The sequence below is a fragment of the Dioscorea cayenensis genome, chromosome 17, assembly GCF_009730915.1.
Source record: "Dioscorea cayenensis subsp. rotundata cultivar TDr96_F1 chromosome 17, TDr96_F1_v2_PseudoChromosome.rev07_lg8_w22 25.fasta, whole genome shotgun sequence".
Lineage (NCBI taxonomy): Eukaryota > Viridiplantae > Streptophyta > Magnoliopsida > Dioscoreales > Dioscoreaceae > Dioscorea > Dioscorea cayenensis.
The window spans coordinates 16,606,792-16,630,596 of record NC_052487.1 but is presented as its reverse complement, the minus strand read 5'-3'; the positions used below and the strand labels follow the sequence as shown (position 1 = coordinate 16,630,596).

General features: G+C 35.2%; 4 protein-coding genes and 1 long non-coding RNA gene across 5 annotated transcripts; 4 read left to right on the top strand and 1 right to left on the bottom strand.

Moving 5' to 3' along the window:
* The first annotated feature begins 2,313 nt into the window (after nt 1-2,313).
* Nucleotides 2,314-7,774, top strand: LOC120280405 (protein MODIFIED TRANSPORT TO THE VACUOLE 1). The gene is made up of 5 exons (XM_039287252.1): nt 2,314-2,771; nt 3,149-3,904; nt 4,207-4,362; nt 6,348-7,262; nt 7,360-7,774. Exons 1-5 carry the CDS (start codon nt 2,565-2,567, stop codon nt 7,399-7,401), a joined length of 2,076 nt encoding a protein of 691 aa, XP_039143186.1. The 5' UTR covers nt 2,314-2,564; the 3' UTR covers nt 7,402-7,774.
* Nucleotides 7,775-14,849: 7,075 nt separating this feature from the next.
* LOC120281166 (CASP-like protein 1F1) lies at nt 14,850-15,929 on the top strand. Its single transcript, XM_039288068.1, has 3 exons — nt 14,850-15,001; nt 15,099-15,201; nt 15,696-15,929. Exons 1-3 carry the CDS (start codon nt 14,850-14,852, stop codon nt 15,906-15,908), a joined length of 468 nt encoding a protein of 155 aa, XP_039144002.1. The 3' UTR covers nt 15,909-15,929.
* A 765-nt stretch (nt 15,930-16,694) lies between these two features.
* LOC120280938 lies at nt 16,695-17,438 on the top strand. Its single transcript, XR_005542451.1, has 3 exons — nt 16,695-16,838; nt 16,959-17,231; nt 17,304-17,438. It is a non-coding gene; the product is annotated as an uncharacterized LOC120280938 (long non-coding RNA).
* Nucleotides 17,439-17,884: 446 nt separating this feature from the next.
* Nucleotides 17,885-18,670, top strand: LOC120281165 (CASP-like protein 1F2). The gene is made up of 3 exons (XM_039288067.1): nt 17,885-18,141; nt 18,236-18,338; nt 18,427-18,670. The coding sequence occupies exons 1-3, from the start codon at nt 17,885-17,887 to the stop codon at nt 18,637-18,639; spliced, it is 573 nt and encodes a 190-aa protein (XP_039144001.1). The 3' UTR covers nt 18,640-18,670.
* A 794-nt stretch (nt 18,671-19,464) lies between these two features.
* On the bottom strand, nt 19,465-22,990 carry LOC120281334 (cellulose synthase-like protein D1). Its single transcript, XM_039288183.1, has 3 exons — nt 22,236-22,990; nt 20,580-22,154; nt 19,465-20,460 (listed from the first exon to the last, which is right to left on the bottom strand). Exons 1-3 carry the CDS (start codon nt 22,805-22,807, stop codon nt 19,509-19,511), a joined length of 3,099 nt encoding a protein of 1,032 aa, XP_039144117.1. The 5' UTR covers nt 22,808-22,990; the 3' UTR covers nt 19,465-19,508.
* Nucleotides 22,991-23,805: the final 815 nt, after the last annotated feature.

The window sequence follows — 23,805 nt, the reverse complement described above, 5'->3', positions numbered from 1 at the left end:
TGTGTTTTGTATTTCTTTGCCTTTTATATACATTAACATTATTATGCATGTTATTATTAGACATGCTATTATTATTATTATTATTATTATTATTATTATTATTATTATATATGTTAATCATGTAAAAATGAATTTTAATTCTATCAAAATATTATGTTATGTTATTCAATATTTAGAGCACATGTTAGGTTGTTATTAAAAACTATTATATGATTACATATTACATAATTATGATATATTATAATATATATATATATATATATATATATATATATATATATATATATATATATATATATATATATATATATATATATATATATATATATATATATATATATATATATATCAGCATAGCGCGGTGACATAAATCTAGTATATATAAATATCATCTCATTACATTAAAGTACAAATGTAATTTTATGATATTTTCTCTATTTTTTCTATTTTCAATAAATTAGCCTCCAACTTACCCCAATCAAAGAAAAGCATGATAAAACTTAAAAACATATACTAATTTATTGTTTATTTGAATAATTATTATTTGTTTGAACACTATTTAGCTCAATGGAAAAACATATGGAAATGAGTGGGTGGACAGTGGCCGAAATCCTTCATCGTTAGTATACTAACAAGATTATGCAATATTGTAGAATATTAAATTATACTATTTACTCACTATTTATTGGGTTTTTTTATGGGATCATATTCTTCACCTCAGGAGGCATTCATTTCAGAAAAAATAAGGGAAGTGAGGGGAAATGTTCTGATTTTTTCCATTTCTGGTGTTCATTTGTGCTAAAGTGGGGGACGTGTCACTTCCCCAACTTCCGACTGAAATGGATTTTGAACTAAGCCCACTTCAGTATTTTTTTTACTGAAGTAGAGGGAAATGAGTCAATATATAAAAACTAACTTCTTTTCATTTCTAAAGTTTCTTTTGAACTCATAAAACTTCATCCAACACTTAAATCTTTCGGTTCTATTCTCACTTTCTGACAAATGAACACAGAAATCCTCACTTCCCTCACTTTCTGACTTCCCCTCACTTACAGTGAAATGAACGCCCCCTCGAAGTATAGGAGATTTACATCTTTGGGTTATAGCCCCTCTATAACATTTTGGATGCTCATTGCAAGCCATTATTTCTTTGTGTGTTGACTTATTCTATTATAACTGGTGTATCATCGTATTTATTTATTTTTAATATTTCATTTGTGTTGTTTATAAAAAAAAAGTTTTTTTTATTTAATTTATTAAAATTTGTAAAAAATAAATAAATTGGATGATCTAAGAAAATCCGCATTATAAGATGCAGGCAATAACTTTATGAAGTAATTTAAATTTTCTAAATTAAAAGGAAATTGGCCACAATTTATCCATCAATAAATGTCCTTAACAAACATTTATTGATTACAAGGACCACTGTTCAAAAGTAAGGGGGGACGGTGGACCACTCTGCCTATTAAAGGCTCCAACCTTAGAAGCATGTGTATCACATGGAGCTCATGACAAATGAATAATTAAATAAAACATAATAATTCAAAATATTAAAGCCACAAATAATGGCTATAATTGCTTGCTTTGGCTTTGAAAATAAAAAATTACTTTTATTTATTTGGTGGAACTCAGTGAGCCACATGTACTCATACATAATATTTAATATAGTTGTACACACTGCACTTGCAAAAAAAATAATAATAATAATAAATAAATAAATATTACTATTTCAAGAATATATATACATTCACAGGAAGGATAATAAATTCAATTTTGTCTTCTGTCATTATTGTGTAATTACCATAGTACCATTATGATTTAAAATCCCTTTGTAATTACTTGGGTTAGGGGTTAGTCATAATCCTGATGTATGTATGCAAAATCTTGTGTTTTATGTAAAAACATTTATGTGAATATTTTTCTTTAATGCTTTTTAATTTTATATTTTATGGATATCTTTTAGCATCTCGAGCGATCCGGGTGTAATGTTTAGCATATTTTGATATAAAATAAGAGATTACAAGAAATGAACATGAAGTTGAGTTAATCATATATGAATTTTACCTAATCATATTTTTCAGTTGATCCATATACGGCAGTTTAATAATATTTATTGAGAATTATTTGGAACTATAGTGAAGCTATGATAATATGTATTTTTAATATTTTACCATTGTTTTTTTATATTTAATTATATTTATTGTGTTAATCGTATTCATATCACACAGGCCCAAAATCTGAGAAGGCCCAAAATTCTCTAATTTGGAAGCCCATTAAAGGAATAAACACAATTGGCTTGGAACACGGCAGCGCTTTAGACCGCAGCGCACACTTGGATCCTTCTCCTCCGCGAGCCGTGCGCATACTCGCCCCTCTTCTTCCCAACTTCTCCTCTTCCACGCCAAAAATCCCTTCTTGGATCCTTCTCCTCGTTTCCCCCTTTGATTTCTCCCCAATTAGGGCTCCAATTCCTTCTATTTCAACCTAGATTTGGGGTTCTGACTCGTTTTATCGGGGCTTTTCGCTCTTTGATCCGTTTGTGCTCGATTTTGCGGTCGCCGGGCATGGATCAGAGCCGGAGAGCTGTGGAGGCTTATTGGAGGTCTCGGATGGTCGATGGCGTCACCGCGGATGAGGACAAGATCGCTCCGGTTTATAAGCTTGAGGAGATCTGTGAGCTCCTCAGGACTTCTCCGGCTGGCATCGTTAAGGAGGTCTCGGAGTATATTCTTAAGCGTCTTGATCACAAGAGCCCGATCGTCAAGCAGAAGGTATGTGGGTTAATTTTCTCGCTCTGTTTTTGTTCTTTTCTTTTGAAAAAGTTGGGATCTTTATGTTTCTCTGAGGATTATGTAGGGATAAAGCTTCAGGGAGTTGCAAACTTGTGTTTTTGATGGAATTTGTTTCTAAAAGATTGAAGGTTGTGATAAATGTTCGATAATAGTTCTGATGGAAATTTAAGACTTGGAAATAGCTGAAATTTTGCTGCGATTGATGTATGTAGCAAATGAAGTTTTAATTCTAAATCTCTGAGAAAGTTGGATTTTTTTCCTCTTTATCTACTCAATTATATGGGGAAGTTAGGGTGCCATTGTGTCTGTGAGTTTCTAACTTCTGATTCCTGTTTGGGATTTGTCTTTGATGATAGGCTCTAAGGCTTGTGAAATATGCGGTGGGGAAGTCCGGTGTGGAGTTTAGAAGGGAAATGCAAAGGCATTCAGGAGTTATGCGGCAACTGGTTCATTACAAGGGCCAACAGGATCCTCTGAAGGGTGATGCTCTTAATAAGGCTGTTCGGGAAACTGCTCAGGAGGCTATCTCTGCTATGTTTGCTTCCGAGGACAATAAAGTGGTCGCACCTGCGGATAATTTAAACAAGCGCATTCAAGGTTTTGGTAATACAAACTATGAGATGCCAAGTGAGGAGAAGAAATCTTTCCTGAGTGAAGTGGTGGGTCTTGGTAGTGCTTCTATTATTCAGGGATTGACCAACATTGCTTCGGCTCATTCGATGAAGAAAAATGATGTTGGGAGCTATAAAAGCCCAACTTTGCGTAGGTCTCTAACAAATGAGATTGATAGCCGTGAAAAATATGTTGTGAATGAACACCACGGAGAGAGTTGGACTTCTTCTGTGGTTTCAAAAAATGTGGGTTCTGGAACTTGGTCGCAGGATTCAAGAGCAAATATGGCTAGTTCGGTGGCATATGAAGATTCTGGTTCAAGCCAGAAAGGAGTCAAGAGTCGTGAGGACAGGCTTTTGGAAACCATTGTAACTTCTGGGGGTGTTCGTCTTCAACCAACACGTGATGCTCTCCAAGCCTTTCTTGTAGAGGCTGCGAAACTGGATGCAGTAGCTATGAGTCACGCTATTGAATCTAAACTTCAATCTCATTTGTGGCAGGCAAGTTTTTGTCACCTCTCACTTAACTTAGACTACTTATTTGTTTGATCGTTTGTGCATTTTTGTTGCCATCGTGCATTTTATTTTTATTTTTTTATTTTTTTGTGAATAACCCATTGTAAAGTTTATTACTTTATTTGTGATACATCTAACTGGAACAGTCATCTGGATTCCAGGCCTTGTAGTTGGTACAAGAATTTCATTAGAACATGTGTAAATGAATGGATATTTATCTCATTCTGGCTAATGCCTGATTCATCAGAAGTGTAGGATCTCATTTGTCTTTTATTTTGTTTTATCAGGTTCGAATGAAGGCAATCTGTGTCTTGGAAGCCATACTGAGGAAGAATGACAATGATCATTTTTCTGTGATAGCATCCTATTTTATAGAGAATAGAGATCTTGTGGTTAAATGTTCTGAGTTACCACAATCCTCTTTGAGAGAAAAGGCAAACAAGGTATGTGACTGGATTTCAAATGCATTAATTTACATCATTACTTGAAAATCCTATTTTAGTGATGCGTTTAGTCACATTAGCATGTTTACATATTTAGCCATGTATTGTAGAACAGGTTCTTTACCACTTTCACCCATTATCATGCTACTTGTCTTTGTAAACCATTACTGACTTAATAACTATTTCCTATAATTTCTGAATGTGCATGAAAATTTAATATGTCATTATATGGTTTCTATTAATTAAACTTCTGTCATGCCTCTTGGAAGCGTATAGGATGCCATTATTATTTAGTATAGGCAGAGGTAGGTTTCTCTATTCTCCAATTATTGGTTAATATGTTTTCTTGTTCATGTCTGCTTATTGTTCTATTCAACTTCATCTTTACTTCATGCTATATGCAATCTTGTAATTCAGCTAACATGTGATTAATTTCTTTGCCTGAGTTATTTAATTTGCCTTCTGTATGTTCTTCAAAATACATTTAATGCCTTCTTCTTTTTTCATCTTGTTTCTCTATGCCTTTGCTTTTAGTACGGATATGTAAGTTATTGTTAGAATGAGTTCAAGCAAAATATTTTTCCTGGAACAGTGCTTGATGGGAAGTGAAAGATGCAAAATGATTATGGTATTTCAATAATGCAAAGGAAAGCAGGGTTTCTAGTAATAGACTGTTGGAATAAATTCTGCACATGATAGAATTGATAATTAAAAGAAAACATAGAATAAGCTAACACGGACTCTTTGCTAATTTAGTTAACCTGGGCTTTGTGGGGATTGAGCTATCTTTCATTTGGAAGACTAAACATTACTGTTGTTGAAGAACCCAATGTAATTTAATCATGTCTACTACCTCTTCTGTCTGTCATCTAGTGCCTTCTTTTGAGACCATTTAAAAGTATTTTTGTCTATGAATAAAGATTGTGCTGTTCATCATTTTAAGATGACGTTGACCTGATTCATACAATTTGAATGATGGTTCCTTCGCTTGAGAGATGGAAACAATCAGTTATGCTCTCATATGTGCTTCCTTTAGACAAAAGTTGTTCCCATAAGAATGACGATTTGATGAGCACTGAGAAGTAAATTGGGGAAGTTTGATATCTCACTTGTTTGGACAATTATATATATATCCTCCTATATTCAAGAAAGTCATTATGGTTTTTGTGGTGACAAAATGAAATTAAGAGCTGGGAGTATTTTGTAGATGCAATGTATACAGATTTATAACTAGTGCTGCAAGGAACAATTGGGGTAGGATTGATTTGACTAATGCTATTTGGCTGTCATCAGAAGCTATTTTTGTTGGTAATCTTATTTTTTTTAGGATCAATGTATTAAAATACAGTTCAATGATGGTTCAGGTTGGATTATGTGACATTGAGCATATAATCTTCCTAGTGAAATATAATGCTTGCTAGGAGAACATTGGCTTTTATGTTGTTTTTTTTATTGTTTTTTGTGAATATTTGGGTGTTTTAGCACTGAGTCTTAATTTCTAATTTGAGTTGATAATATTTACTTGCTAGCCAGAAATACGGTTCCTATGGTTCCTATTATATGTAAAATTGACCTTATGGACACTTAAATATGAAATGTTAAATTACTCTGCGTGTCAACCATGTTTGACGTGTTACCTGCAACACCAAATGTGTCGCATTTAACTGGCTGGTTACCCATATTCTGATGAGAAGACAGCTTTTCTTATTCATCATTTTTCCTATAACTGCTATCACACAGTGATTATGCCCCTGAAAGATAGGTGCTTCACTGGACTGAGCTAACTGTCGGAAGAGATAAGAAATGTTGAAGTAATTCTTCTGATGGGATGATTGAATCCATTTTTCAATCAATTTAATTTTTCATAGTTTTGATGCACTTTTTGTGTGATTTTCTGTTTCTTGTGTCTCAGGCTTTAATTGAGCCTAAAATTATGTTGTTTTTATTGTCATTCATTAATTTGGATTTTTTTTCCCAATGGCTAGGTGTTATTTCTTCTGGATGGGGATAATGCTTCCGAAGTGGGTTACACAAGAGAGCCTTCTGAAGCAAAAACTGCACCAGTTCCAGTTCAGATTCCAGATCTGATCGACACTGGTGATCTGGATGATTACGAGTCTGAATCTTCTAACCAGCATCAGGTTGATCAAGGAATTGGAGATCTTACATCTGGTTCTATAGTTGATGATCTCTTTGGTGCTGCTTCCATTGCTGATCAAAGCAGCCCTTCACAAGTAAACAGCAATGATCCATTTGCGGATGTGTCATTCCATGCAACAGAAGACAAGGAATCTGATCTATTTTCTGGTCTGACAGTTGAAGATAAGAAGTTGAATCGTGGCTTAGATAATCCTATAAGTAGTTCCTCCCCATTTCTTGATATTTTCAGTGATTCCCTTACGAGTCCGCCAGAAACAAAGACCAATGAGAATAATGTGGACAACCTGATGGCTGGTTTATCTCTCAATGGTGGCACACTAGAGAACAAGCAACATGTATCTCCTGGAGGTGCCTTCCCAGTCTCCAGTTTCTTAGATGGTAGCAATCAGCCAACCGAGCCGCCTTTCACTGGAGCTCTGAATCCTATGATGGGTTCAAATGCTTTCCCGACTTTGGCCCAGTATAGCATGCCACCGAACATTATGTTCAATCAAGTATTTCCGACTCACCAAATTGATTATGCTGCCATGGGAGCATACATTGCTCAGCAGCAGTTGCTATTTCAAAACCTTGGGACTCTAAACCCTGGATTTGCTCATGCTGCCGGAAATGTAAATGAAGGTAGTTATGGTTCTCCGCTGCCTGACATTTTTCAACTCTCAAGCAATCCAATTCAAATGCCTGCGGCAATGAGTGCCAGCTCAAAGAAAGAAGAAACTAAAGCCTTTGATTTTATTTCGGTATGCTTTTGAATCATTATGTCATACTCATAATTAATTTGTTGGCAGTACTGGAACAGAAACCTTGAAGTAACTTTGATTTCTTCTTTGATTTCAGGATCATCTTTCAGCAGCCCGTGATTCGAAAAGAGTGACTTAGGCTTCAAACAACAAACATGACATCTTGTAAAACCGATCGAATGAAGACCACTGCCTGGTGAAATTGCATTCACTAATTCTTTTGCAATAAAAAGTTTTATCAAGCTCCAGTGTTATCTGATGCTGTGAGATGCTGCGTAATTGTCGATTTTATGTTAGAATCTATCTAGTGGATGATCGGAGAAGGATGCTTAGGGGTTGTATCATATCTGTAACAATGAACCATGTGACAAAAAATCAAATCTGTTTGTTAATTTTCTTCCTAATAAAGGTTGTGTCAGGTATTTTGGAGCTGTCTGTTTTGTGATGTATTTTTGGTTGGCGTTGTTGTACATTGAATGAGATGAATAGACGCTATATTTGTAGTTCTAGTACTTCTCTCTTGTGATCTTTGTGTATTCAGTAATGTCTTAGTTATGTTTCTTGTGATCTTTGTGTATTCAGTTATTTCTGTTGGTTATTATTCTCGTGATCTTTGTGTATTTAGTTGTTTCTGTTGGTTATATAAATCTCAACTTTTTAACAAAAAGCCTCTTAAAGATTTTTTTTTTTTCGAAGATTATTTGTTTAGGCTTTCTAACAAAAGCCTCTAAAAACAATGAAATGGAAACTTATCTTATTGAGTCATGAAAGACACATGATGTATTCATAAATACATTAAGTAGATAATTTTTTTTTGGAAACAAAAGAAGTTAATAAAAACTAAAATTATCGTTTGATATGTTTTTAAAAAATGTTCATCAATATTTGAAGCTTGCATCTTGATGAACATTTTTTACCCGGGGGGGCACCTTCTTCATTTGATTTTTTTTTAAATAGATAAATTATAAATTTATTAAAGAAAACAGGATAAAATAACAAATACTAATGAGATAAAAAATGGAAGAGTTTCTGAGTGACACAATTGGCAAAGACGACCCACATACATCATGGCTATAGGATCCCCTATAGCTCAAGGGGTGCAACATCATTCACACACCACTCTAGTGACATACACAACTAAAGGGTGGCAATTGGTGCAAGCACAACCCTCTCAGTTCAAACGATCCCTAGAAAATAAACAATAGGTTAGAAGCAGCCAAATCATCAACAAGATTATGAGCATTCAGACCAGAAGCTCATGCACCTTGTTATCTCCACCCCAGATGAATAGTAGGCCTAGCCTAAAAAGAAGGAGTTCTCCAGTAGTCCAACCCCCATGTTCCCACTGCCTTCGGTCTGATCATTCCAAGTATACATGCAGGCATCGCATCACTTGCAAAAGTTATTATTGTGCTGGACATGTTGTCATGGATTGTCCCCTTGCTTCTGGATGACTGGCAACCCCAGTCCCCAAAATAAAAACATTTAAGATCGAGGAAAAGAACGTCGCCATATAAAAAACCCTTGCCAAACTCACCTAGCAGAATGCCTAGCATCCTAGTACCACCACCCAAGACGACAGTCTCCTTGTCGACCGCTGACAATATCCTTAAAGCTAGGAAACAACTAGCACATTTCTCAAATACTTCGATTCTTTTTAGGCGAACCTCAGAAGCAGCTTTATTGGAAGGTCTCAACAACATTCTTTGTAGGAACATCCTCAAAGTCACCCCTTTTGCAAACAGACAGTTCACTATCTTGTCAAAAAGTGAAAAAGGCAAGGACGACAATAGACCTTAACCCGCTATATGTGAATAGTAAACATGGTCCTTGCATGCAAGCTGGACACTAGAGATTAGGGTTCTAAGATCTTTGTTTCTCGTACCTGTTTAGATCAAATTGACGAATATCCCCTACATTGTTAGAGCCATGCATCAATCCTGGAGATTGCATCAATCCCGGAGATTGCATCAATCCTGGAGATCGTTCACCTTATGGGAACCTCATCGCCGTGCAAAACAGCTTGGTAGCTTCGCTCGATTTCTCTTGCGTACTGGTAATGCTTCGGCCAATAGCCTAGTTCTCACATGAGATAAAACTTTTTATGGGAGCATGTGATTATTCTGTGCATGCAGGCCTCTTTTGCCCTAAAGGCCGTAGATCAAGGATTGTTGAAGCAGTGCTTATCTTCAACCATCCAGATGTGTCTGCACAGCAAGGCAACGAACAATAGGCTCGGCCACCTAAATGTCTCTCTGTGGACAATCATGTGTTCGTCGTGATCGTCCACAGAGAGACATTTAGGTGGTCGAACCAAGTTTCCACCATCCAAAACCACTGTTGAATGAACTAAGGCCGATGGTCGAGTCTTACAACCTTAGTAAGTATCATCTTTTGGCGATTGAGCCTAGCTCCTATAGCTTATCTGAACAAGATGGGTAGGCATCTGAGCGGCCCCTCATAGTTGTTTGAATTGATGGTGCTCCCGGGGAGTGGAGATAGACCTCTAGTTCTTTCACCATGATCCTCGAGTGCTCAAGTAGCTAATTACCAAATATTGTGCTTCAAAAACTAGCTAAACATGGCATGTATGGGTCTAGGCCAGTGTTGAACATTGTCAGGAATGCTAAGGTGCCTGGCAACTCGGCTTAGGCTACGATAGGTGCGGTCCATGCTGGCGAGGTGCAAGTCCCAAGTTCAACACCATGCAAAATAAATGCATTAAATTAAGTCTAATACATTCAATCACGTGAACATGTTCAATAGGTGCACTCTAAAGTGCATTTTACGGCAGAGATCTCACACAGTCAATCACGTGAGCATATTAAGGATTTGTATCCACTCCTTTGATGTCATGGAAACCAATTAAGTCTCAAGTCTTAATGTCCCTCGCGCAGGCATGTCTCAATTGAAGTCAACCATATCGGTCAAACACAGCTTCATAACTCTAGAGTGTGCTAAAAGTCCTCTTCTAAGAAAGCATAATGAATCACCTATTATGCACTCACCCACCTTCTCGATTTCCAAGGCATTTGTGCTGACTATAAAACTAATGTTTCTTAAGAGCGAGCTCTGCATCTGAGTGGAAGAAGTCTTCGGCCTAGTGACCCATGGAAAAACTCACTTTTCTTTGGTCTCAATTCACTTGACGTTCTTAGAGAAGTAAGACGATTAATCACTGATAAAAAGTCCAAGGAAAAAGACATTCGGGCTAACCTCACCACCATTGTCACAAAGGGAAACCGATTAAAGGGAGACAACAGAATTGGTGTAGCTTTCACCAATTAGCTTCACAACAAATTTAGGAGTAAACAAGATTTCCATTTCTAAGCCAATTTGTGAAGATTGTTCGTCTGCAAGAATGTTGTTGATCTATCCGCCCTAGAAGACCTGTTTACCATCCTTGAGAATAAACAAATCGCTAGATCTAGATGGATTCCAATTGTGGTTCTTTCAGAAACATGGTCGACTTTCCAACCTGATCTGGTTTGCTTTTATGAGGACTTCCACAGAAAGAAAGCCAACTTATAACGTCTAAATTAGGCTAACATCATATTAATCCCCAAAAAAATTGATGCAGTTGGGATAGCTGAGTATCACCCAATTAGTCTTATAAACTCCTCTCTCAAAATCATCTCAAAAATCCTCGCCAATCGGTTAAATGTCGAACAAAATTGTAGCCTCATAAAAGGGAGAGATATTGTGAACAAAATTATAGCGACAAAATAATTGATCTTCAATATTCAAATGCATAATCTCAAAGGCCATATTTTCAGTCAACTTTGCATAGTGTAATGGAACTACTGCCAGAATCCTCATCAATGGAACCTCAATAGGATACGTTAGATACAAATGAGGACTTAGGCATGGCGATCATCTATCTCGTTTACTATTTGTTTTAGTTTTCAATGCGCTTAGTGTAATGGTCAACCATGTATTGGTGTCCAGTGTGTTGCTCCTTTAGGGAGTCACAGGAAAATGTGTTAATTGCAGTATGTTGACAATTTTCTTCTAATGGCTACAGGAGGACTGGAATATCTAAGGATCATCATACTCGTTTTGTATCTTTTTAAGGAATCTCCAGTTTGGCAATCAATTTTTATAAAAGATGTCTCTACTCTATAAGATATGACAAGCTACTAGGCTTAGCTAAAGTCCTCACTCTTAACTGCATCGCTGACCAACTTCTAATTACATACCTTAGAGTTCCTATTTCTAGTCGTAGGTTGTGAAACCAAGATTGGCTAAGGCTCACACATGTGATTCAGGCATGACTCTGCTCTTGAAAACTTCAATATATATCAATGGGTGAAAGATTGACCCTAGTTAATCCAGTACTCTCAACTATCCCCACCTATTAGATGCTAGTGTTCGAACTCCCAAAATGGGTAATCCACCAAATTGATAGTATTAATAGAGATTTTTTTATTGATAGTATTAAAACATGGGCTAGTCTTTTGGTTGCATATTTGCAAAACAAAAGAGTAAGGGGGTGGGGGTTCTCAACTTAAGAGACTTCAACTGTGCCCTCATGAGTAAATAGTGGTAGAAATTCTCCAGGAATAACACCTCCTTCTATTTGTAGGTGATTGAATTCAACTTTATATGGAGTGACCGAACAAGTTGGCTATTCCTATCCTCGCCATAAAGAAGATTGTTTTTCTGGAGAGGTATTCTAAACTACAAAGAGGTTGTCCTACCAGATGATGACATAACTCTCAAAAGCAGTCAAGCTACCCTTTTCTAGCTAAATAAATGGCTCGATGAACAAGCACCAAAGGATATGGCCTAGCTAATTTCTCAAGTAGCCGAACCAATACATTATAGTTTCTGAATTTATATCACTCTCTGGTGCCACCCTCGACACTAACCTCCTTGATCTTCAAGGATTCTGTTGAAAATTCTTACCTAAGGCAAGGACTCCTGCGATATAAATGCAAAATTCTCAATGAATACTTATATATCCTTTAAAGCAATAATGGCCTCAGGAGCTCTTTTTTTTTAAAAAATCCTGCTGGAAAGAAAGTCATCTCGCCTGGTTCCATAACTAGGTTATTCCCTGGTCCTTCTCTATCACAGCCTGACATGTATCCCCCAACCACAACATAAAAAAATAACAACATACGTGTCAAGATATGATAGGGGAAGATTAGGGAATACTTTGGTTTCAGAACCAGGCGAGATGGAATCGTTGGAAAAAAGACCCCTTCTATAGATCAAAGTTTTCAACTGGCTAGCCTTGGATAACAAGATACTAACATTGGAAAACCTAGCAAAAAGAAGGTGTAATAGTATTTCCATAGCTACTTGCATCCTTTGTCATACGGCAATTGAAAACAATAGACCATTTACTGTTGAGTCGCCCTTTTGCTGCTAGAATCTAGATGCACTATTCAACCCTTTTCAATGCCTCTAGTATTTTGACCACTGAAGGAGGTCTGACTCTCTTAGTGTCAAAATAGGGGTCTAAGCTCGAATGGTCTGGGTAACCTTCTTGTTTGAGTGATCTGGTTGAACATCTAGATCAAATGAAACAACCACATTTTCTCATGCATTTTTGCATCACATATTTTAATTTTATGTAAAATTGATTATATGCTCATTGCTCAGGAACAATGCAACCCCTGATTCTCGAAGCATCCATCTTGAGGAGTCACTCTTGACATTAAAAAGAACCCTACACTTCTTGAAATCCCAAGCGGCTTTAAATCTTGGAGGATTGAACTTATGAGAGAACGACCTTCCTGACCTAGCCTCTGGATAACTATTGTTTCCACTTTGTCTATAGCTACGCCTATGATTGTATTTGTATTTGTTAGGCGCCCGTCATTATCCACCCCTAGTAGACTTTTGTATTGTTGTTCTTTTAATCCAACTTTTGGGAGTTGGGTGCTTTAGTCAGATTTTATATGTTTAATCTAAAACTCTTCCATATTTTTAAGTCTTTGCTTGTCATAAATGATTTGGTTGAGAAAATAGTACCTAAAAAGTGGGATTCCAAGATGCTAAAGTAACATTGGGGCGTAACACCTTAGAAGGTGAATTTTATTAGCGCCACCTTTAATCAAGTGTAGTTCCTTGAAGGATAAACTCACATAGACCTATCTTAATGGTTAAACATTTGGATTTGAGCGTGTCACTTGAAAGGTGAATTTCATGGGCTAACTTTATGATAGAGCATTGTAGGTTGCGTGTGATACAACTAAAAGGTTGATCACACAAACAATAGTATGTTCATGTTAAAATAAAGCACCAATCTCCATTAAAGACAATCTATATTCATGAATTTTGTAGGAACTCATACAAGCTTGAAATATAATCTCTACTGTTTAGATTAAAGTAATAAGTGACTTGATTCTTTCACTTAAAATTTCAATAAGATCGGAGAAGATCTCAATATTTGATCTTTCAATTGATTTCAATACATAAAGAAGTTCAAACTTCACCTTTTATGACACCTCATGTTTCCGAAATTTTACAAGGAGTATTCTTAGCTTGAAACACATTCATCACCATCCAAATTAAAAAATAATAAGCCTAAAAATTTTCATTTAAAAATTTGTCAAAGTCACATATGGTATTACCACTTAATCAACTGCTTTATGAAAACTAAAATTATTCTTTTTTTTCCTCTTTGTTTTTGGGTTGTTTGGTGGGAAAGTGATACATCGAATTTAAAAACATAATCAACACCATCATCTAGGCTCAACAACAATATTTTTTTGAGTCTTCATGTAAAATTTGAATAAGGTTGAAGATCATCAATCTCCAATTCTCAATGATTAGTATTACACTTAATTAAGATTAGTCAAGACAATAAAATACAACAAAATTTAACTTTTGAATTTCTTCTCGTCCTATTATTTCCAATTTTTTAGAATATAAAATTTTTTATTAAAGCCCAATTTTAGCTTGAATTCAACTTCTATTCAAATTGTTGTAATAGTTCTAAGATTATAATTTGGTGATAATCAAAGTATCATTTGGAATAAGACTAGGATGTAATTATCATATTATGTATAAATAAATCTAAATATAACAATGATTCAATTTATAAAATTTTAACTTGATTATCTTCAGCTTTGTCTTTATCTCAAACTTAGCCTTAAATTATTTATAAAATGATATTATTAATTTTATTTTATTAATTCATCTAAAACGTAAATTTTAAAAAAAGTACGACACGGACGAGTACTACAATATATGTACATATACAGAGTCTCAAATTCATCTTTATGAGGGTATATGTGTAACTTCAGTCAAACATATTCACATCCGACCAAACAAAATAATAAAAACAGGATAAACTCAAATTAAATTTGATAATAATAAAAATCATAATTTAATAAAAAACCAAAAAAATAAAAATAATAATAATAAAATAAATAAACAAAGATAACAACAACTATCCTAAATTCAAAAAACTTTTAAAACAAATCAAATCTAAACAAATCCCTATTTCCAAAAGTAACAATCCTCAACAAATCCACCATTAAAATAAACTTTGCTCTCCTTCTCTTCTCCACTTCAACTTCTTTTTTTTTCAGTTTTTTTTCCCCTCTAATTTTTAATTACTTGAGAAAAGCAATGGCTAATTGTAGATCAGGCCAAGCTTTTATTAGAGCTCTTGCTGCAATTGCAACCTTAACTGCTGCATTACTCATGGGACTCACTCAGCATACTGTTGATTTTGGAGTCATATCTATGCATGCAAGCTATAAATCTTCTATAGCATTCGAGTAATTAATACTTAATTTTTTTTTATATCTTCATTTATTTATTTTACCTTATTTCAGTGATTAATTATTTTATATACATATATATATATATATGCAGGTTTTTCATGTACGGTAATGCCATTGCATCTGGATATTCATTGTTCTCCTTGCTTTTAATGGCTTTTTTAGGCAACAGTTACTTTATGCATATGCTTGACATGGTAAGTTATGTATAATTTTATTTTTATTTTTTGTTAATACCTTTTCTTTTTAGAAAAATTTGGCTTTTTTTGATGTGTTGTTTATGTTGATTAATTTTTTTTATTACACTCCTTTCATCTTATTTGGCTTTTTTTTTAAACTTAATTTTTTATATCTGATTTTTCAGTAGTGCTTTATAAGATTAGTAGAACAAGCTAATAAGAAACTAGAATAATATTACTTTATTTTAAAATAAAATTTTAAGAACTAAAAACATTATTCCCTTTCTATGAACATTTTTAATCATTGTTTTCTTTGATGTTTAGATTTAGATCCACATAAATTTGCTTATAAATGACCTACTCACTTTTATATTCAATACTTGAAAAAAAAAAAATGACTCAATAGTTTTTTTTTTTAACAAATAATAAGCTTGTATTTGATAAATATAGTCTTAAATTATTAAAATAATGAAAGAATTTTTTTTTTTTTTAATAATGTTTTGATGATGCAGATGGCAATGGGAGGAGTGATGGGAATAGCAACAGGGGCAGCAGCAATTGGGTATGTGGGTAAATATGGAAATAACAAGATTGGTTGGGGTCAAGTTTGTCCATATTTAGGGAACTACTGCAACAAAATGATGTACTCTTTCGGAGCTTCTTATCTTGGCTTCATTTTGCTCTTCATTGTCTCTCTTTTCTCTGCAATTCGTAAATCCAATTGAACAAACTACTATTTTTTTGGAATTTTGTGACATTTTTTTTTAAATTTTATTTAGAAGATTTGTTTTAGTACTTATTACTGACTTTTTGTAATTTTATTAATTTGTTGTGTGACTTTTGTTTGATTGGATTATAATTATTTGTGTTGTGTGATGTTTGTGATTTTCATTGAAGAAAAGAAAAAACACAGAATTGGTAAATTGAATCTAATTTGATGAATTATTTATTTTTAAATTTTTTAGTTTATATATATTTAAAAAAATGGACAAATCATGTCCCTCCGATGATTGCCCACATAAATTGGCATTTTCTTTAACACATAGCTTTATTATAAATAATAAGATTTTTTTTTTTTTTGTAATTTTTAATAAAATTCTCTTCTACATACAAGATAAGGGCTAGTTATGTTTTTTTGTTTTTTTTGTTTTTAATTTTCTCTAGCAAATATTAAATAATATTACAAACTTGTGGGTTGCATCTCGAATTATATTCATTTTTTAAATAAATAAGAAGCAGACTCAAAGTTAAATACTCAAACTTTAAGATGGGAGGCTGATAATTTGTTAAAAATAAATTTACTCATTTTTTTTTTTTTACTCATTCCAAGCATACCTTAAATACAAAACTACAAAATAAATAAATAAATAAATAAAAATGAATGACATATGAGTGAATCACAATACCCAAAGTCAAATACTTGAGCTTTGCCCAATAACTTTCAGTCTTTTCCTCAAAGAACAACCATAAATTAAAGATAAGCATAGCTTGCTTCTAAGTTAAGTGTTTTCTTTATGTTGACAACTACTACCAGTAAATTAATTTTCCCTAATTTAATCCATCAAACTCAAACCAAAACCAAATAGCACCATAAGTTTTTCACAATCTAATTATCCCAGATCATCTCCACATATTGTTATTTGTTGGTACTAAAAGTAAGTTTCTAAACCATTTTATTTGTTTACATATTTTTCCTCATTTATGTCTCAAAAGTTTTATCTCTTATGTTTAGTTCTTCTTATATTATTTTTTCTGCATCATTGCTTTGTGTTCAGGTTTTGAGCTAGAGATCAAAAGCTTTAAGTTTATCTGTTTGTGAACATCAAAAATGGCATCAAGAAAACTAGTTATCTTACTTGCAATGATAACATTTTCACTTGCAATTTTATCAACTTTTATGTTTCCATCCAAACATGCAATATCTCCACTTTTCCCTGCATTTACTGTTACTGATCCTCATCTTTCTGAAATGAGTCCCAAAGTTAGTGATCCAGAAAAACCTTTCCTGCTGCTGAATGATCTCCAAAGTATCAGAAATTTGGATGAAGGTAATTTTTTCTTTTCTCAAAACATTTCTGCAGAAATAATATGCATAACATGAAGTTACTGCTATTCTACAGGAACATGAACCTTACCATCATAATCAATCATTTGGTATTATGTTTTCAACTTGGATGAAGGATGCTGTTGCAATATTCATGTATTTCCAAACAGTTATTAGCATGTAATATGTAATTTATTCAGCCACTTTCTCATTTGCTATGTACTTTATTATGTGTGTGTGTGTATATATATATATAAACTATTAAGGGTTAAAATAAATATTTATCCCATATACACAAAGCATCCTTCTTTTAATCCAAACAGTTATACATGATCATTATATCTGAAAAGAATGCATAAGCAAAGAATGGGTTAAAAACATACTTCCTTTATAATTTAGTGGAATAATTTTTGGTAACTGCTACAGAGAATGTATAATGTAAAATTTATTTCCAGCAATAAGAAAAAGAAAACATGGAGTTTGTTATTAGAGATAAGCATTGATAACAAATCTAATATTTGAATTTGAACTTTGAAAAATCTTAACAATTCCAACGTATCTATCTCTGTCTTCTCACTCTTGCAAACTACTTTTTCTTCTCCATTGTTTCCATTATTACCTCTCCACACACTCTGAAACAATAAAAAAACATCATCAATGGAAAACAACAGCAACACCACCACCACCAACAACAACAACAAAGGAGGAGAAGAAATATCAATAATACAGCAGAAGCAAAACAAAGTGATGAAAAGAAACAGTAATGGTGGATACCCAATAGGCCAAGGTTTCTTCAGAGCAGTCTCAGCCATGGCCACTTTTGCTGCAGCTTTACTCATGGCTCTCAATCAAGAAACCCATACCATTGATGGTTTCCCCATGCATGCCAGCTATCACTCCTCTCCTGCATTCAGGTATATATAATATATATACACACACTTGATTAATCCTAATTAATCAAGAGGAGAATAGTACTAATCACTAATGGTGTTTTTATTATATACACAGGTTCTTCTTGTATGGGAATGGGATTGCATGTGGATACTCATTGGTTTCATTGCCTTTAGTTTCTGTGTTTGGAACAAGCTATCTCATGCACTTGTTTGATATGGTAAAACTAATTAAACTAAGTTTAATTTTGGTTTATAATTATGTATGTTAATGTGGAAATTTTTGGAGTAATGATTTGTTTGGTATAGTTGGCAATGGGATTAGTGATGGGATGTGCAACAGGAGCAGCAGCAATTGGGTATGTTGGGAAGCATGGGAACAATCATATTGGATGGATTCAAGTGTGTGGTTATTATGAGAAGTTTTGCAAGCAAATGACATTCTCTGTTGGCTGTTCATATCTTGGATGTCTCCTACTTTTGGCTGTCTCTGCACTCTCTTCTGCTAATAAGCTCATTTGAACAACAACAAGAAGAAGACTAGTGTTTTTGTGTGTGTCTGTGGTTATGTCTTTGGGATGGTATATTAGGAGAGACATGGAATAAGTAATATTTGTTGTTTGATTTTTGGTTTTATTTGAATATATATATTTCTTTGTTTTATGTGTTACTTGTTCTTTAGGGTTTGTTTGATTTGCAGAGGGGGGAGTGGGGAGGGGTGAGGGAGTGTGGATGTTGAAGGGGGATGAGAGGCACCCCTCATAATCCACTCCCTTAAATTGGGGTCTTTTTGTGTGTGTGTGTGTGGGGGGGTTTATTATTATTTTATTTTTTTAAAATAATGTAAAATGCCAATAATACCCTTCACATATTTGTCTAATTTCCATTATATCCTACTTATTAAATATGAAAAAAATTGAGTATGTTTTCTTAGTATGTTTTCACCATTTTCGGTAAGTATAAAAAAAATATGATAAAAATATGGTATGTTTGAATGATTATTGGTGTTCATATTTTAACCAATATTTATCAATTATAATAAAAATGTTATGCCTCCTCATAATTTTTTTTTTCAAATAAATATTTTTTCATAATCATTGTATTATATATATATATATATATTATTTATTTTATTGTAAAAGGGCAAAATTGTCGGGATAATTTGCATGTATGCTTAGAAAAACACAAGATTGAGTATTCATTCATAAACAATTTACATTTTCCAAGCTATAAATAAATAAATCTACAACCAGTCCCACATAGACAACACAAAATAAACCTTCAAATATACAAGAAAGTAAAACCCAAAAAAATTATAAAAACAAAAAAACAAAACACACACACACACACACACACAAAAAGAACAAAAACACCACCCTCCATGTCCAAGTTCAAACAGTAATGTTCCCTCCACTGATGGTATCACTTGGAGGATCAATAGCAATCCAAAGCAAAGAACAAGTAATTGCCACAAGCCCTGACCAAACATATACAATAGTAGGCAACCTCCCTCTCCTTCCCATCAGCCCTTTAGCAAAGGGATACATATGAGCAAGCACCCAAAAACTAAAGAACAACCCTCCAAACAACTTCCCCCATTGCGGTATCTCACTATATATGGTCCTTGAAAGACCGACAACAATCGCCGCGATGTTTACAACGATAATTGTCAATGGAGGTATAAACAAGCTTGTCCACTTTATAAGATACAGATCGGCATAAATATCGTCTTCATCTTCATTAGCGGATTTTGAAGTCAAAGTGAACGATATTTCAATGCCTGCAATGACTTTGAGTAGGCCTTGAAAGACGGCAGCAAGATGTGCAGAGGTGCCACCAATGACCCAGAATTGCTCATTGCGCCAGAGCTCTTCGAGAGCAATGCCGGACCATTTAACTTCGAGAAGGGAGAGTAGAGTGAGAGTGATGCTTATGATTAGGAGGTAGGAGAGGAATGTGGCATCAAGGCCTTGGACGATGAATTTGCCGGAGAAGAGGGAAAAGGCAGGAAGGAAGCAATAGGTAACAAGGAAAATGGAGGTGAAGGGATAGATGCCAACATTGAGGTAGGCAACCCGTTGGAGGAATTTGAGGCGGCGAGAGGCACAAAAAGCATTGTTGCGGGAGAAGAAGATCTCAACAGAGCCAGTGGCCCAGCGAAGGACCTGATGGAGACGGTCTGTAAGATTGATTGGAGCGGTGCCACGGAAAGCATCACGCTTGGTTATGCAGTAGACTGAGCGCCAACCACGATTGTGCATGCGATAACCGGTGACCACATCTTCAGTGACTGAGCCGTAGATCCAACCAATACGGGTGCCCCACTCAGTCTTGTCTTCATACCTACATCAAAGCAATTCATCAAACCTTATGATCATTATTCTTGTTATCATTATGGGATTTTGTTGAATGTATGGAAAGCAACAAACCATTTTATCAAATAGTTCATGTGAAAAACTTACCAACAAGATATCACCGAGACAGCCTCTGCCACTGTTGGTGCATCCAGCGGTGGTCGCGGTACAAGTAAAGCACCAGGAGGCCGCCCATTCTTCACCCCAGGATGGTCAGCAAGTGGTCGACCTTGATACTCTGCAACAGCTATAGATTCTATTAGCATGGTCGAATTCCCAAATTTTCTTGGCAACTCCAAATCCGGGTTCATATAAGGTGACCCTTGAGCATTTTCCCCATCTTGTGCCGTCACCTTCCGCATTGGTTGTTTGTGTTGCCCATATAAACCTGTGTACTCATGAGCACGTGGTGGATCAAATCCATAGAGAGCGTATCGTCGAAACAAACAACCAGTACCCACATACATAGGCCCTTGGAGGCCATCAAGTGCTCTCATGTTGCCATCAAAGAAGACAGTGTTGTGGTTGGCATAGCGGTCTGACGGATCAATACCTTCAAATCGCTGTGGGAACTGGATGTAGCAAATGCGGTCACCACCACGATCCATCATAAAGCACATCCCCTCGCGAATGGCCATACAGTTGTAGATATAGTGATCACAATCGAAGTTGAGGATGAAGGGACCGTTGGAGAGGATAGCGGATGCCCGGACTAGAGCATTCATGGCACCCGCTTTTTTATTATGATCATAACCAGGACGCTTCTCCCTGGAGACGTAAGCGAACATTGGTAACCTGGTATCAATTCCAGTGAAATCTATGAATTGGTGGTCACCTGGATTGCCATAAACAGGGTCGTGATCTGGGATTTTGATCATCACTTGAAGAATACCAGCATGGTCGCCTTTGGAGTGGTCTTTAGAGGGAACAGCCCAAGTGCCAGGCCAGTGTGTGCAGTCTGCCATCCAAGTAGCCTTAACAAATTTAACAGTATCAACAGGCTCACCTCTTTCTCTAGCAAGATTCACCTCTTTCTTCTGTTCACGATTGTTTAATGATTTAGCTCTCCTGCTAATCACATCTGGGAGACCATTAATCCTCACTTTGAATTCATCGTACTCTCTTTTGATCCATCGTCTATCTTTGACAAAATCTGGTCTTTTCTTATTCTTTGTAGGGTCACCCTTCAATGCAAAGTAACTTTCTGGATTGCGAGGCTCAATGTTGTGCTTGCGGCAAAAAGGAACCCAGACTTGAGCAAAGCTAGAAGCCTCAGCCATAGCCTCAAAAGTTAGCAATGCAGCACCATCATCAGATATGTAAACAAAAATCTTCTCGACTGGGTACTCAGTGGCAAGAATTGAGAGGATGGTGTTAGCAGTGACTAAAGGAGGTTCTTTCTCAGGGTCAGCTGTGGAGATGAATACATCAATGCCAGGAAGATCTGAACGACCATGAGGATTTGAAGGGGATGGGGTTTCAAACTTTTCTTGAAGTGCAGCAAGATCAGTCGCTCGATTGATAGGGTTTAGTTTAGGAAGTTGGTCTAATATCCATGAGAAGGCGAACCATAATTCACACACAATGGATAACCCCCATAACCACATTGAATCTTCATTTGGGTTAGACACTCGCCATACCAAGAAAAACACCAAGGCCACCAGCCGAACCATCATCAGAAGCCTGTAATGATTCTTATTTTTAGTGTTGCAGAGTGTAAAAAGAAGTATATATAAATATATATATATATATCCATATACATACCTGTAAGGACTGAGAATTCCTGTAGGGATCCTGACTTTTCGGGTGAGTGGTTTCCATGGTTTGTCCAAAAAATCAGTCATGCAAACTCCATCACCTTCTTCAGCAAAATTGCCATTGTCTTGTGGCCAGAAAGCATTCCCAATGCCATAAGTACCTTTGGTTTCAAACAACCATCGGTTGTGGTCGAAGTCTCCTGTTTGGCTACGAAGCAACATTGACTTGGTTGAATTCATCACCGACATCATCCGCTCCATCTTTGCCCCTGAAGTGCTTCCATCTTCTCCACCTCCACCACCACCTCGTCGTTTGGCATTTTGCCCATAAGGTGGAAGAGGATGGTCATCGGGTTTCGAGGTTGAAGCGCCAGAAGAGGCAAAGTAAGGTTGGTTGTCGGGAGTGGGGGGCATGAGAACAGTGTAGTTCATGTAATCATTAGGACCACCAGAAGTGCTGGCTGTAAATTCACCGGAAAGTGAAATGTCAATGTCATCATCACGAGAAAGGCTGACAACACGGCCACTCGAAGTCCGACGAGCAAATTTCACAGGAGGTTTTGTGGTCGGAGATGCCATCAGAGGCGATAGTCAACAAAACCTTGCATGCTTTTTGTATCTGAATGAAAGATGAAGAAGGAAGATGGAAGATGGAGGTGACCAAGTACTTTGAGAATGAGTGGCATGGAGAGAATTAAGCTTAAAAGAAGGGCGGGAAGAAAGGAGGTGAGGAGACAATTGCGGGAGAGTTTTTTTTCTCATTTTTCAAAATAAATAATTAACAAAAATAATAATAAATACTCTCAAATTTTAAATACTTTATTCAGTTTTAAACTTTTAATTGTATGAATTTCATTCTAATTAAACTAATGTATAAGTCTATCGTATCATGAGGCAGCCATAGCATAATTTGGCAATATTTAAGGATGCAAGTGAAACGAAGACATGTATGAAAACTCTTTAAAAAAAAAATGAAATGTTGTTATTTTATTTTTCATAGATTAAGTAATATTGAAAAAAGAAAAACAATAACAAAAAGTTTACCAAGCATTTTATGACCACAGTAAATAATATAGTAAGAAAAAAGTTATAAATTTGGAATAAAATGGAAGACAAACACTCAGACTAATAAATAAATTATTAAAAAAAAGAAACGATTTTAGAAGACAACGAAAACAACAATATGATCTCAATAGAGTTACTATGAAACCCATATGTTTTTTCTGCAAAAACTTTTTCAAAAAAAATTAAAGCTACAATTGGCTTTGACCTCTAAAGTAAAAGATTGTCCAATTTGATATTTCAACCACCAGAACTCGTTCATTTAGGTCCTTTTGCTCAACATTGACTTATAAATGTACCATATGTCTGGCTACATCAATTGTCAATATTGGGCAGAAGGGCCAAAATGAAAATTCATGTAATTTAAGGACAAAATGATTATTTTTTATTTTAAGAGTCGGAAAAAAATAAAATAAAATAAAATAAAACTTTTAAGGCCTATTGGTGCTTTAATCCTATTGTAATCACAATGATCACATCAGAAAAAAAAAATGAAGTACAAAACTTGATTTAAG

What these genes read in the sequence shown, in the direction of transcription:
- LOC120280405 (XM_039287252.1), top strand. Translation starts at nt 2,565, where the DNA reads ATGGATCAGAGCCGGAGAGCTGTGGAGGCTTATTGGAGGTCTCGGATG. An exon ending in GCCCGATCGTCAAGCAGAAG is followed by an intron (nt 2,772 to 3,148) that starts GTATGTGGGTTA and finishes CTTTGATGATAG; the next exon opens with GCTCTAAGGCTTGTGAAATA. An exon ending in TTCAATCTCATTTGTGGCAG is followed by an intron (nt 3,905 to 4,206) that starts GCAAGTTTTTGT and finishes TTGTTTTATCAG; the next exon opens with GTTCGAATGAAGGCAATCTG.
- LOC120281166 (XM_039288068.1), top strand. Translation starts at nt 14,850, where the DNA reads ATGGCTAATTGTAGATCAGGCCAAGCTTTTATTAGAGCTCTTGCTGCA. An exon ending in AAATCTTCTATAGCATTCGA is followed by an intron (nt 15,002 to 15,098) that starts GTAATTAATACT and finishes ATATATATGCAG; the next exon opens with GTTTTTCATGTACGGTAATG. An exon ending in TTATGCATATGCTTGACATG is followed by an intron (nt 15,202 to 15,695) that starts GTAAGTTATGTA and finishes TTGATGATGCAG; the next exon opens with ATGGCAATGGGAGGAGTGAT.
- LOC120281165 (XM_039288067.1), top strand. Translation starts at nt 17,885, where the DNA reads ATGGAAAACAACAGCAACACCACCACCACCAACAACAACAACAAAGGA. An exon ending in CACTCCTCTCCTGCATTCAG is followed by an intron (nt 18,142 to 18,235) that starts GTATATATAATA and finishes TTATATACACAG; the next exon opens with GTTCTTCTTGTATGGGAATG. An exon ending in TCATGCACTTGTTTGATATG is followed by an intron (nt 18,339 to 18,426) that starts GTAAAACTAATT and finishes TGTTTGGTATAG; the next exon opens with TTGGCAATGGGATTAGTGAT.
- LOC120281334 (XM_039288183.1), bottom strand. Translation starts at nt 22,807, where the DNA reads ATGGCATCTCCGACCACAAAACCTCCTGTGAAATTTGCTCGTCGGACT. An exon ending in GGAATTCTCAGTCCTTACAG is followed by an intron (nt 22,155 to 22,235) that starts GTATGTATATGG and finishes GAATCATTACAG; the next exon opens with GCTTCTGATGATGGTTCGGC. An exon ending in GTCTCGGTGATATCTTGTTG is followed by an intron (nt 20,461 to 20,579) that starts GTAAGTTTTTCA and finishes GCTTTGATGTAG; the next exon opens with GTATGAAGACAAGACTGAGT.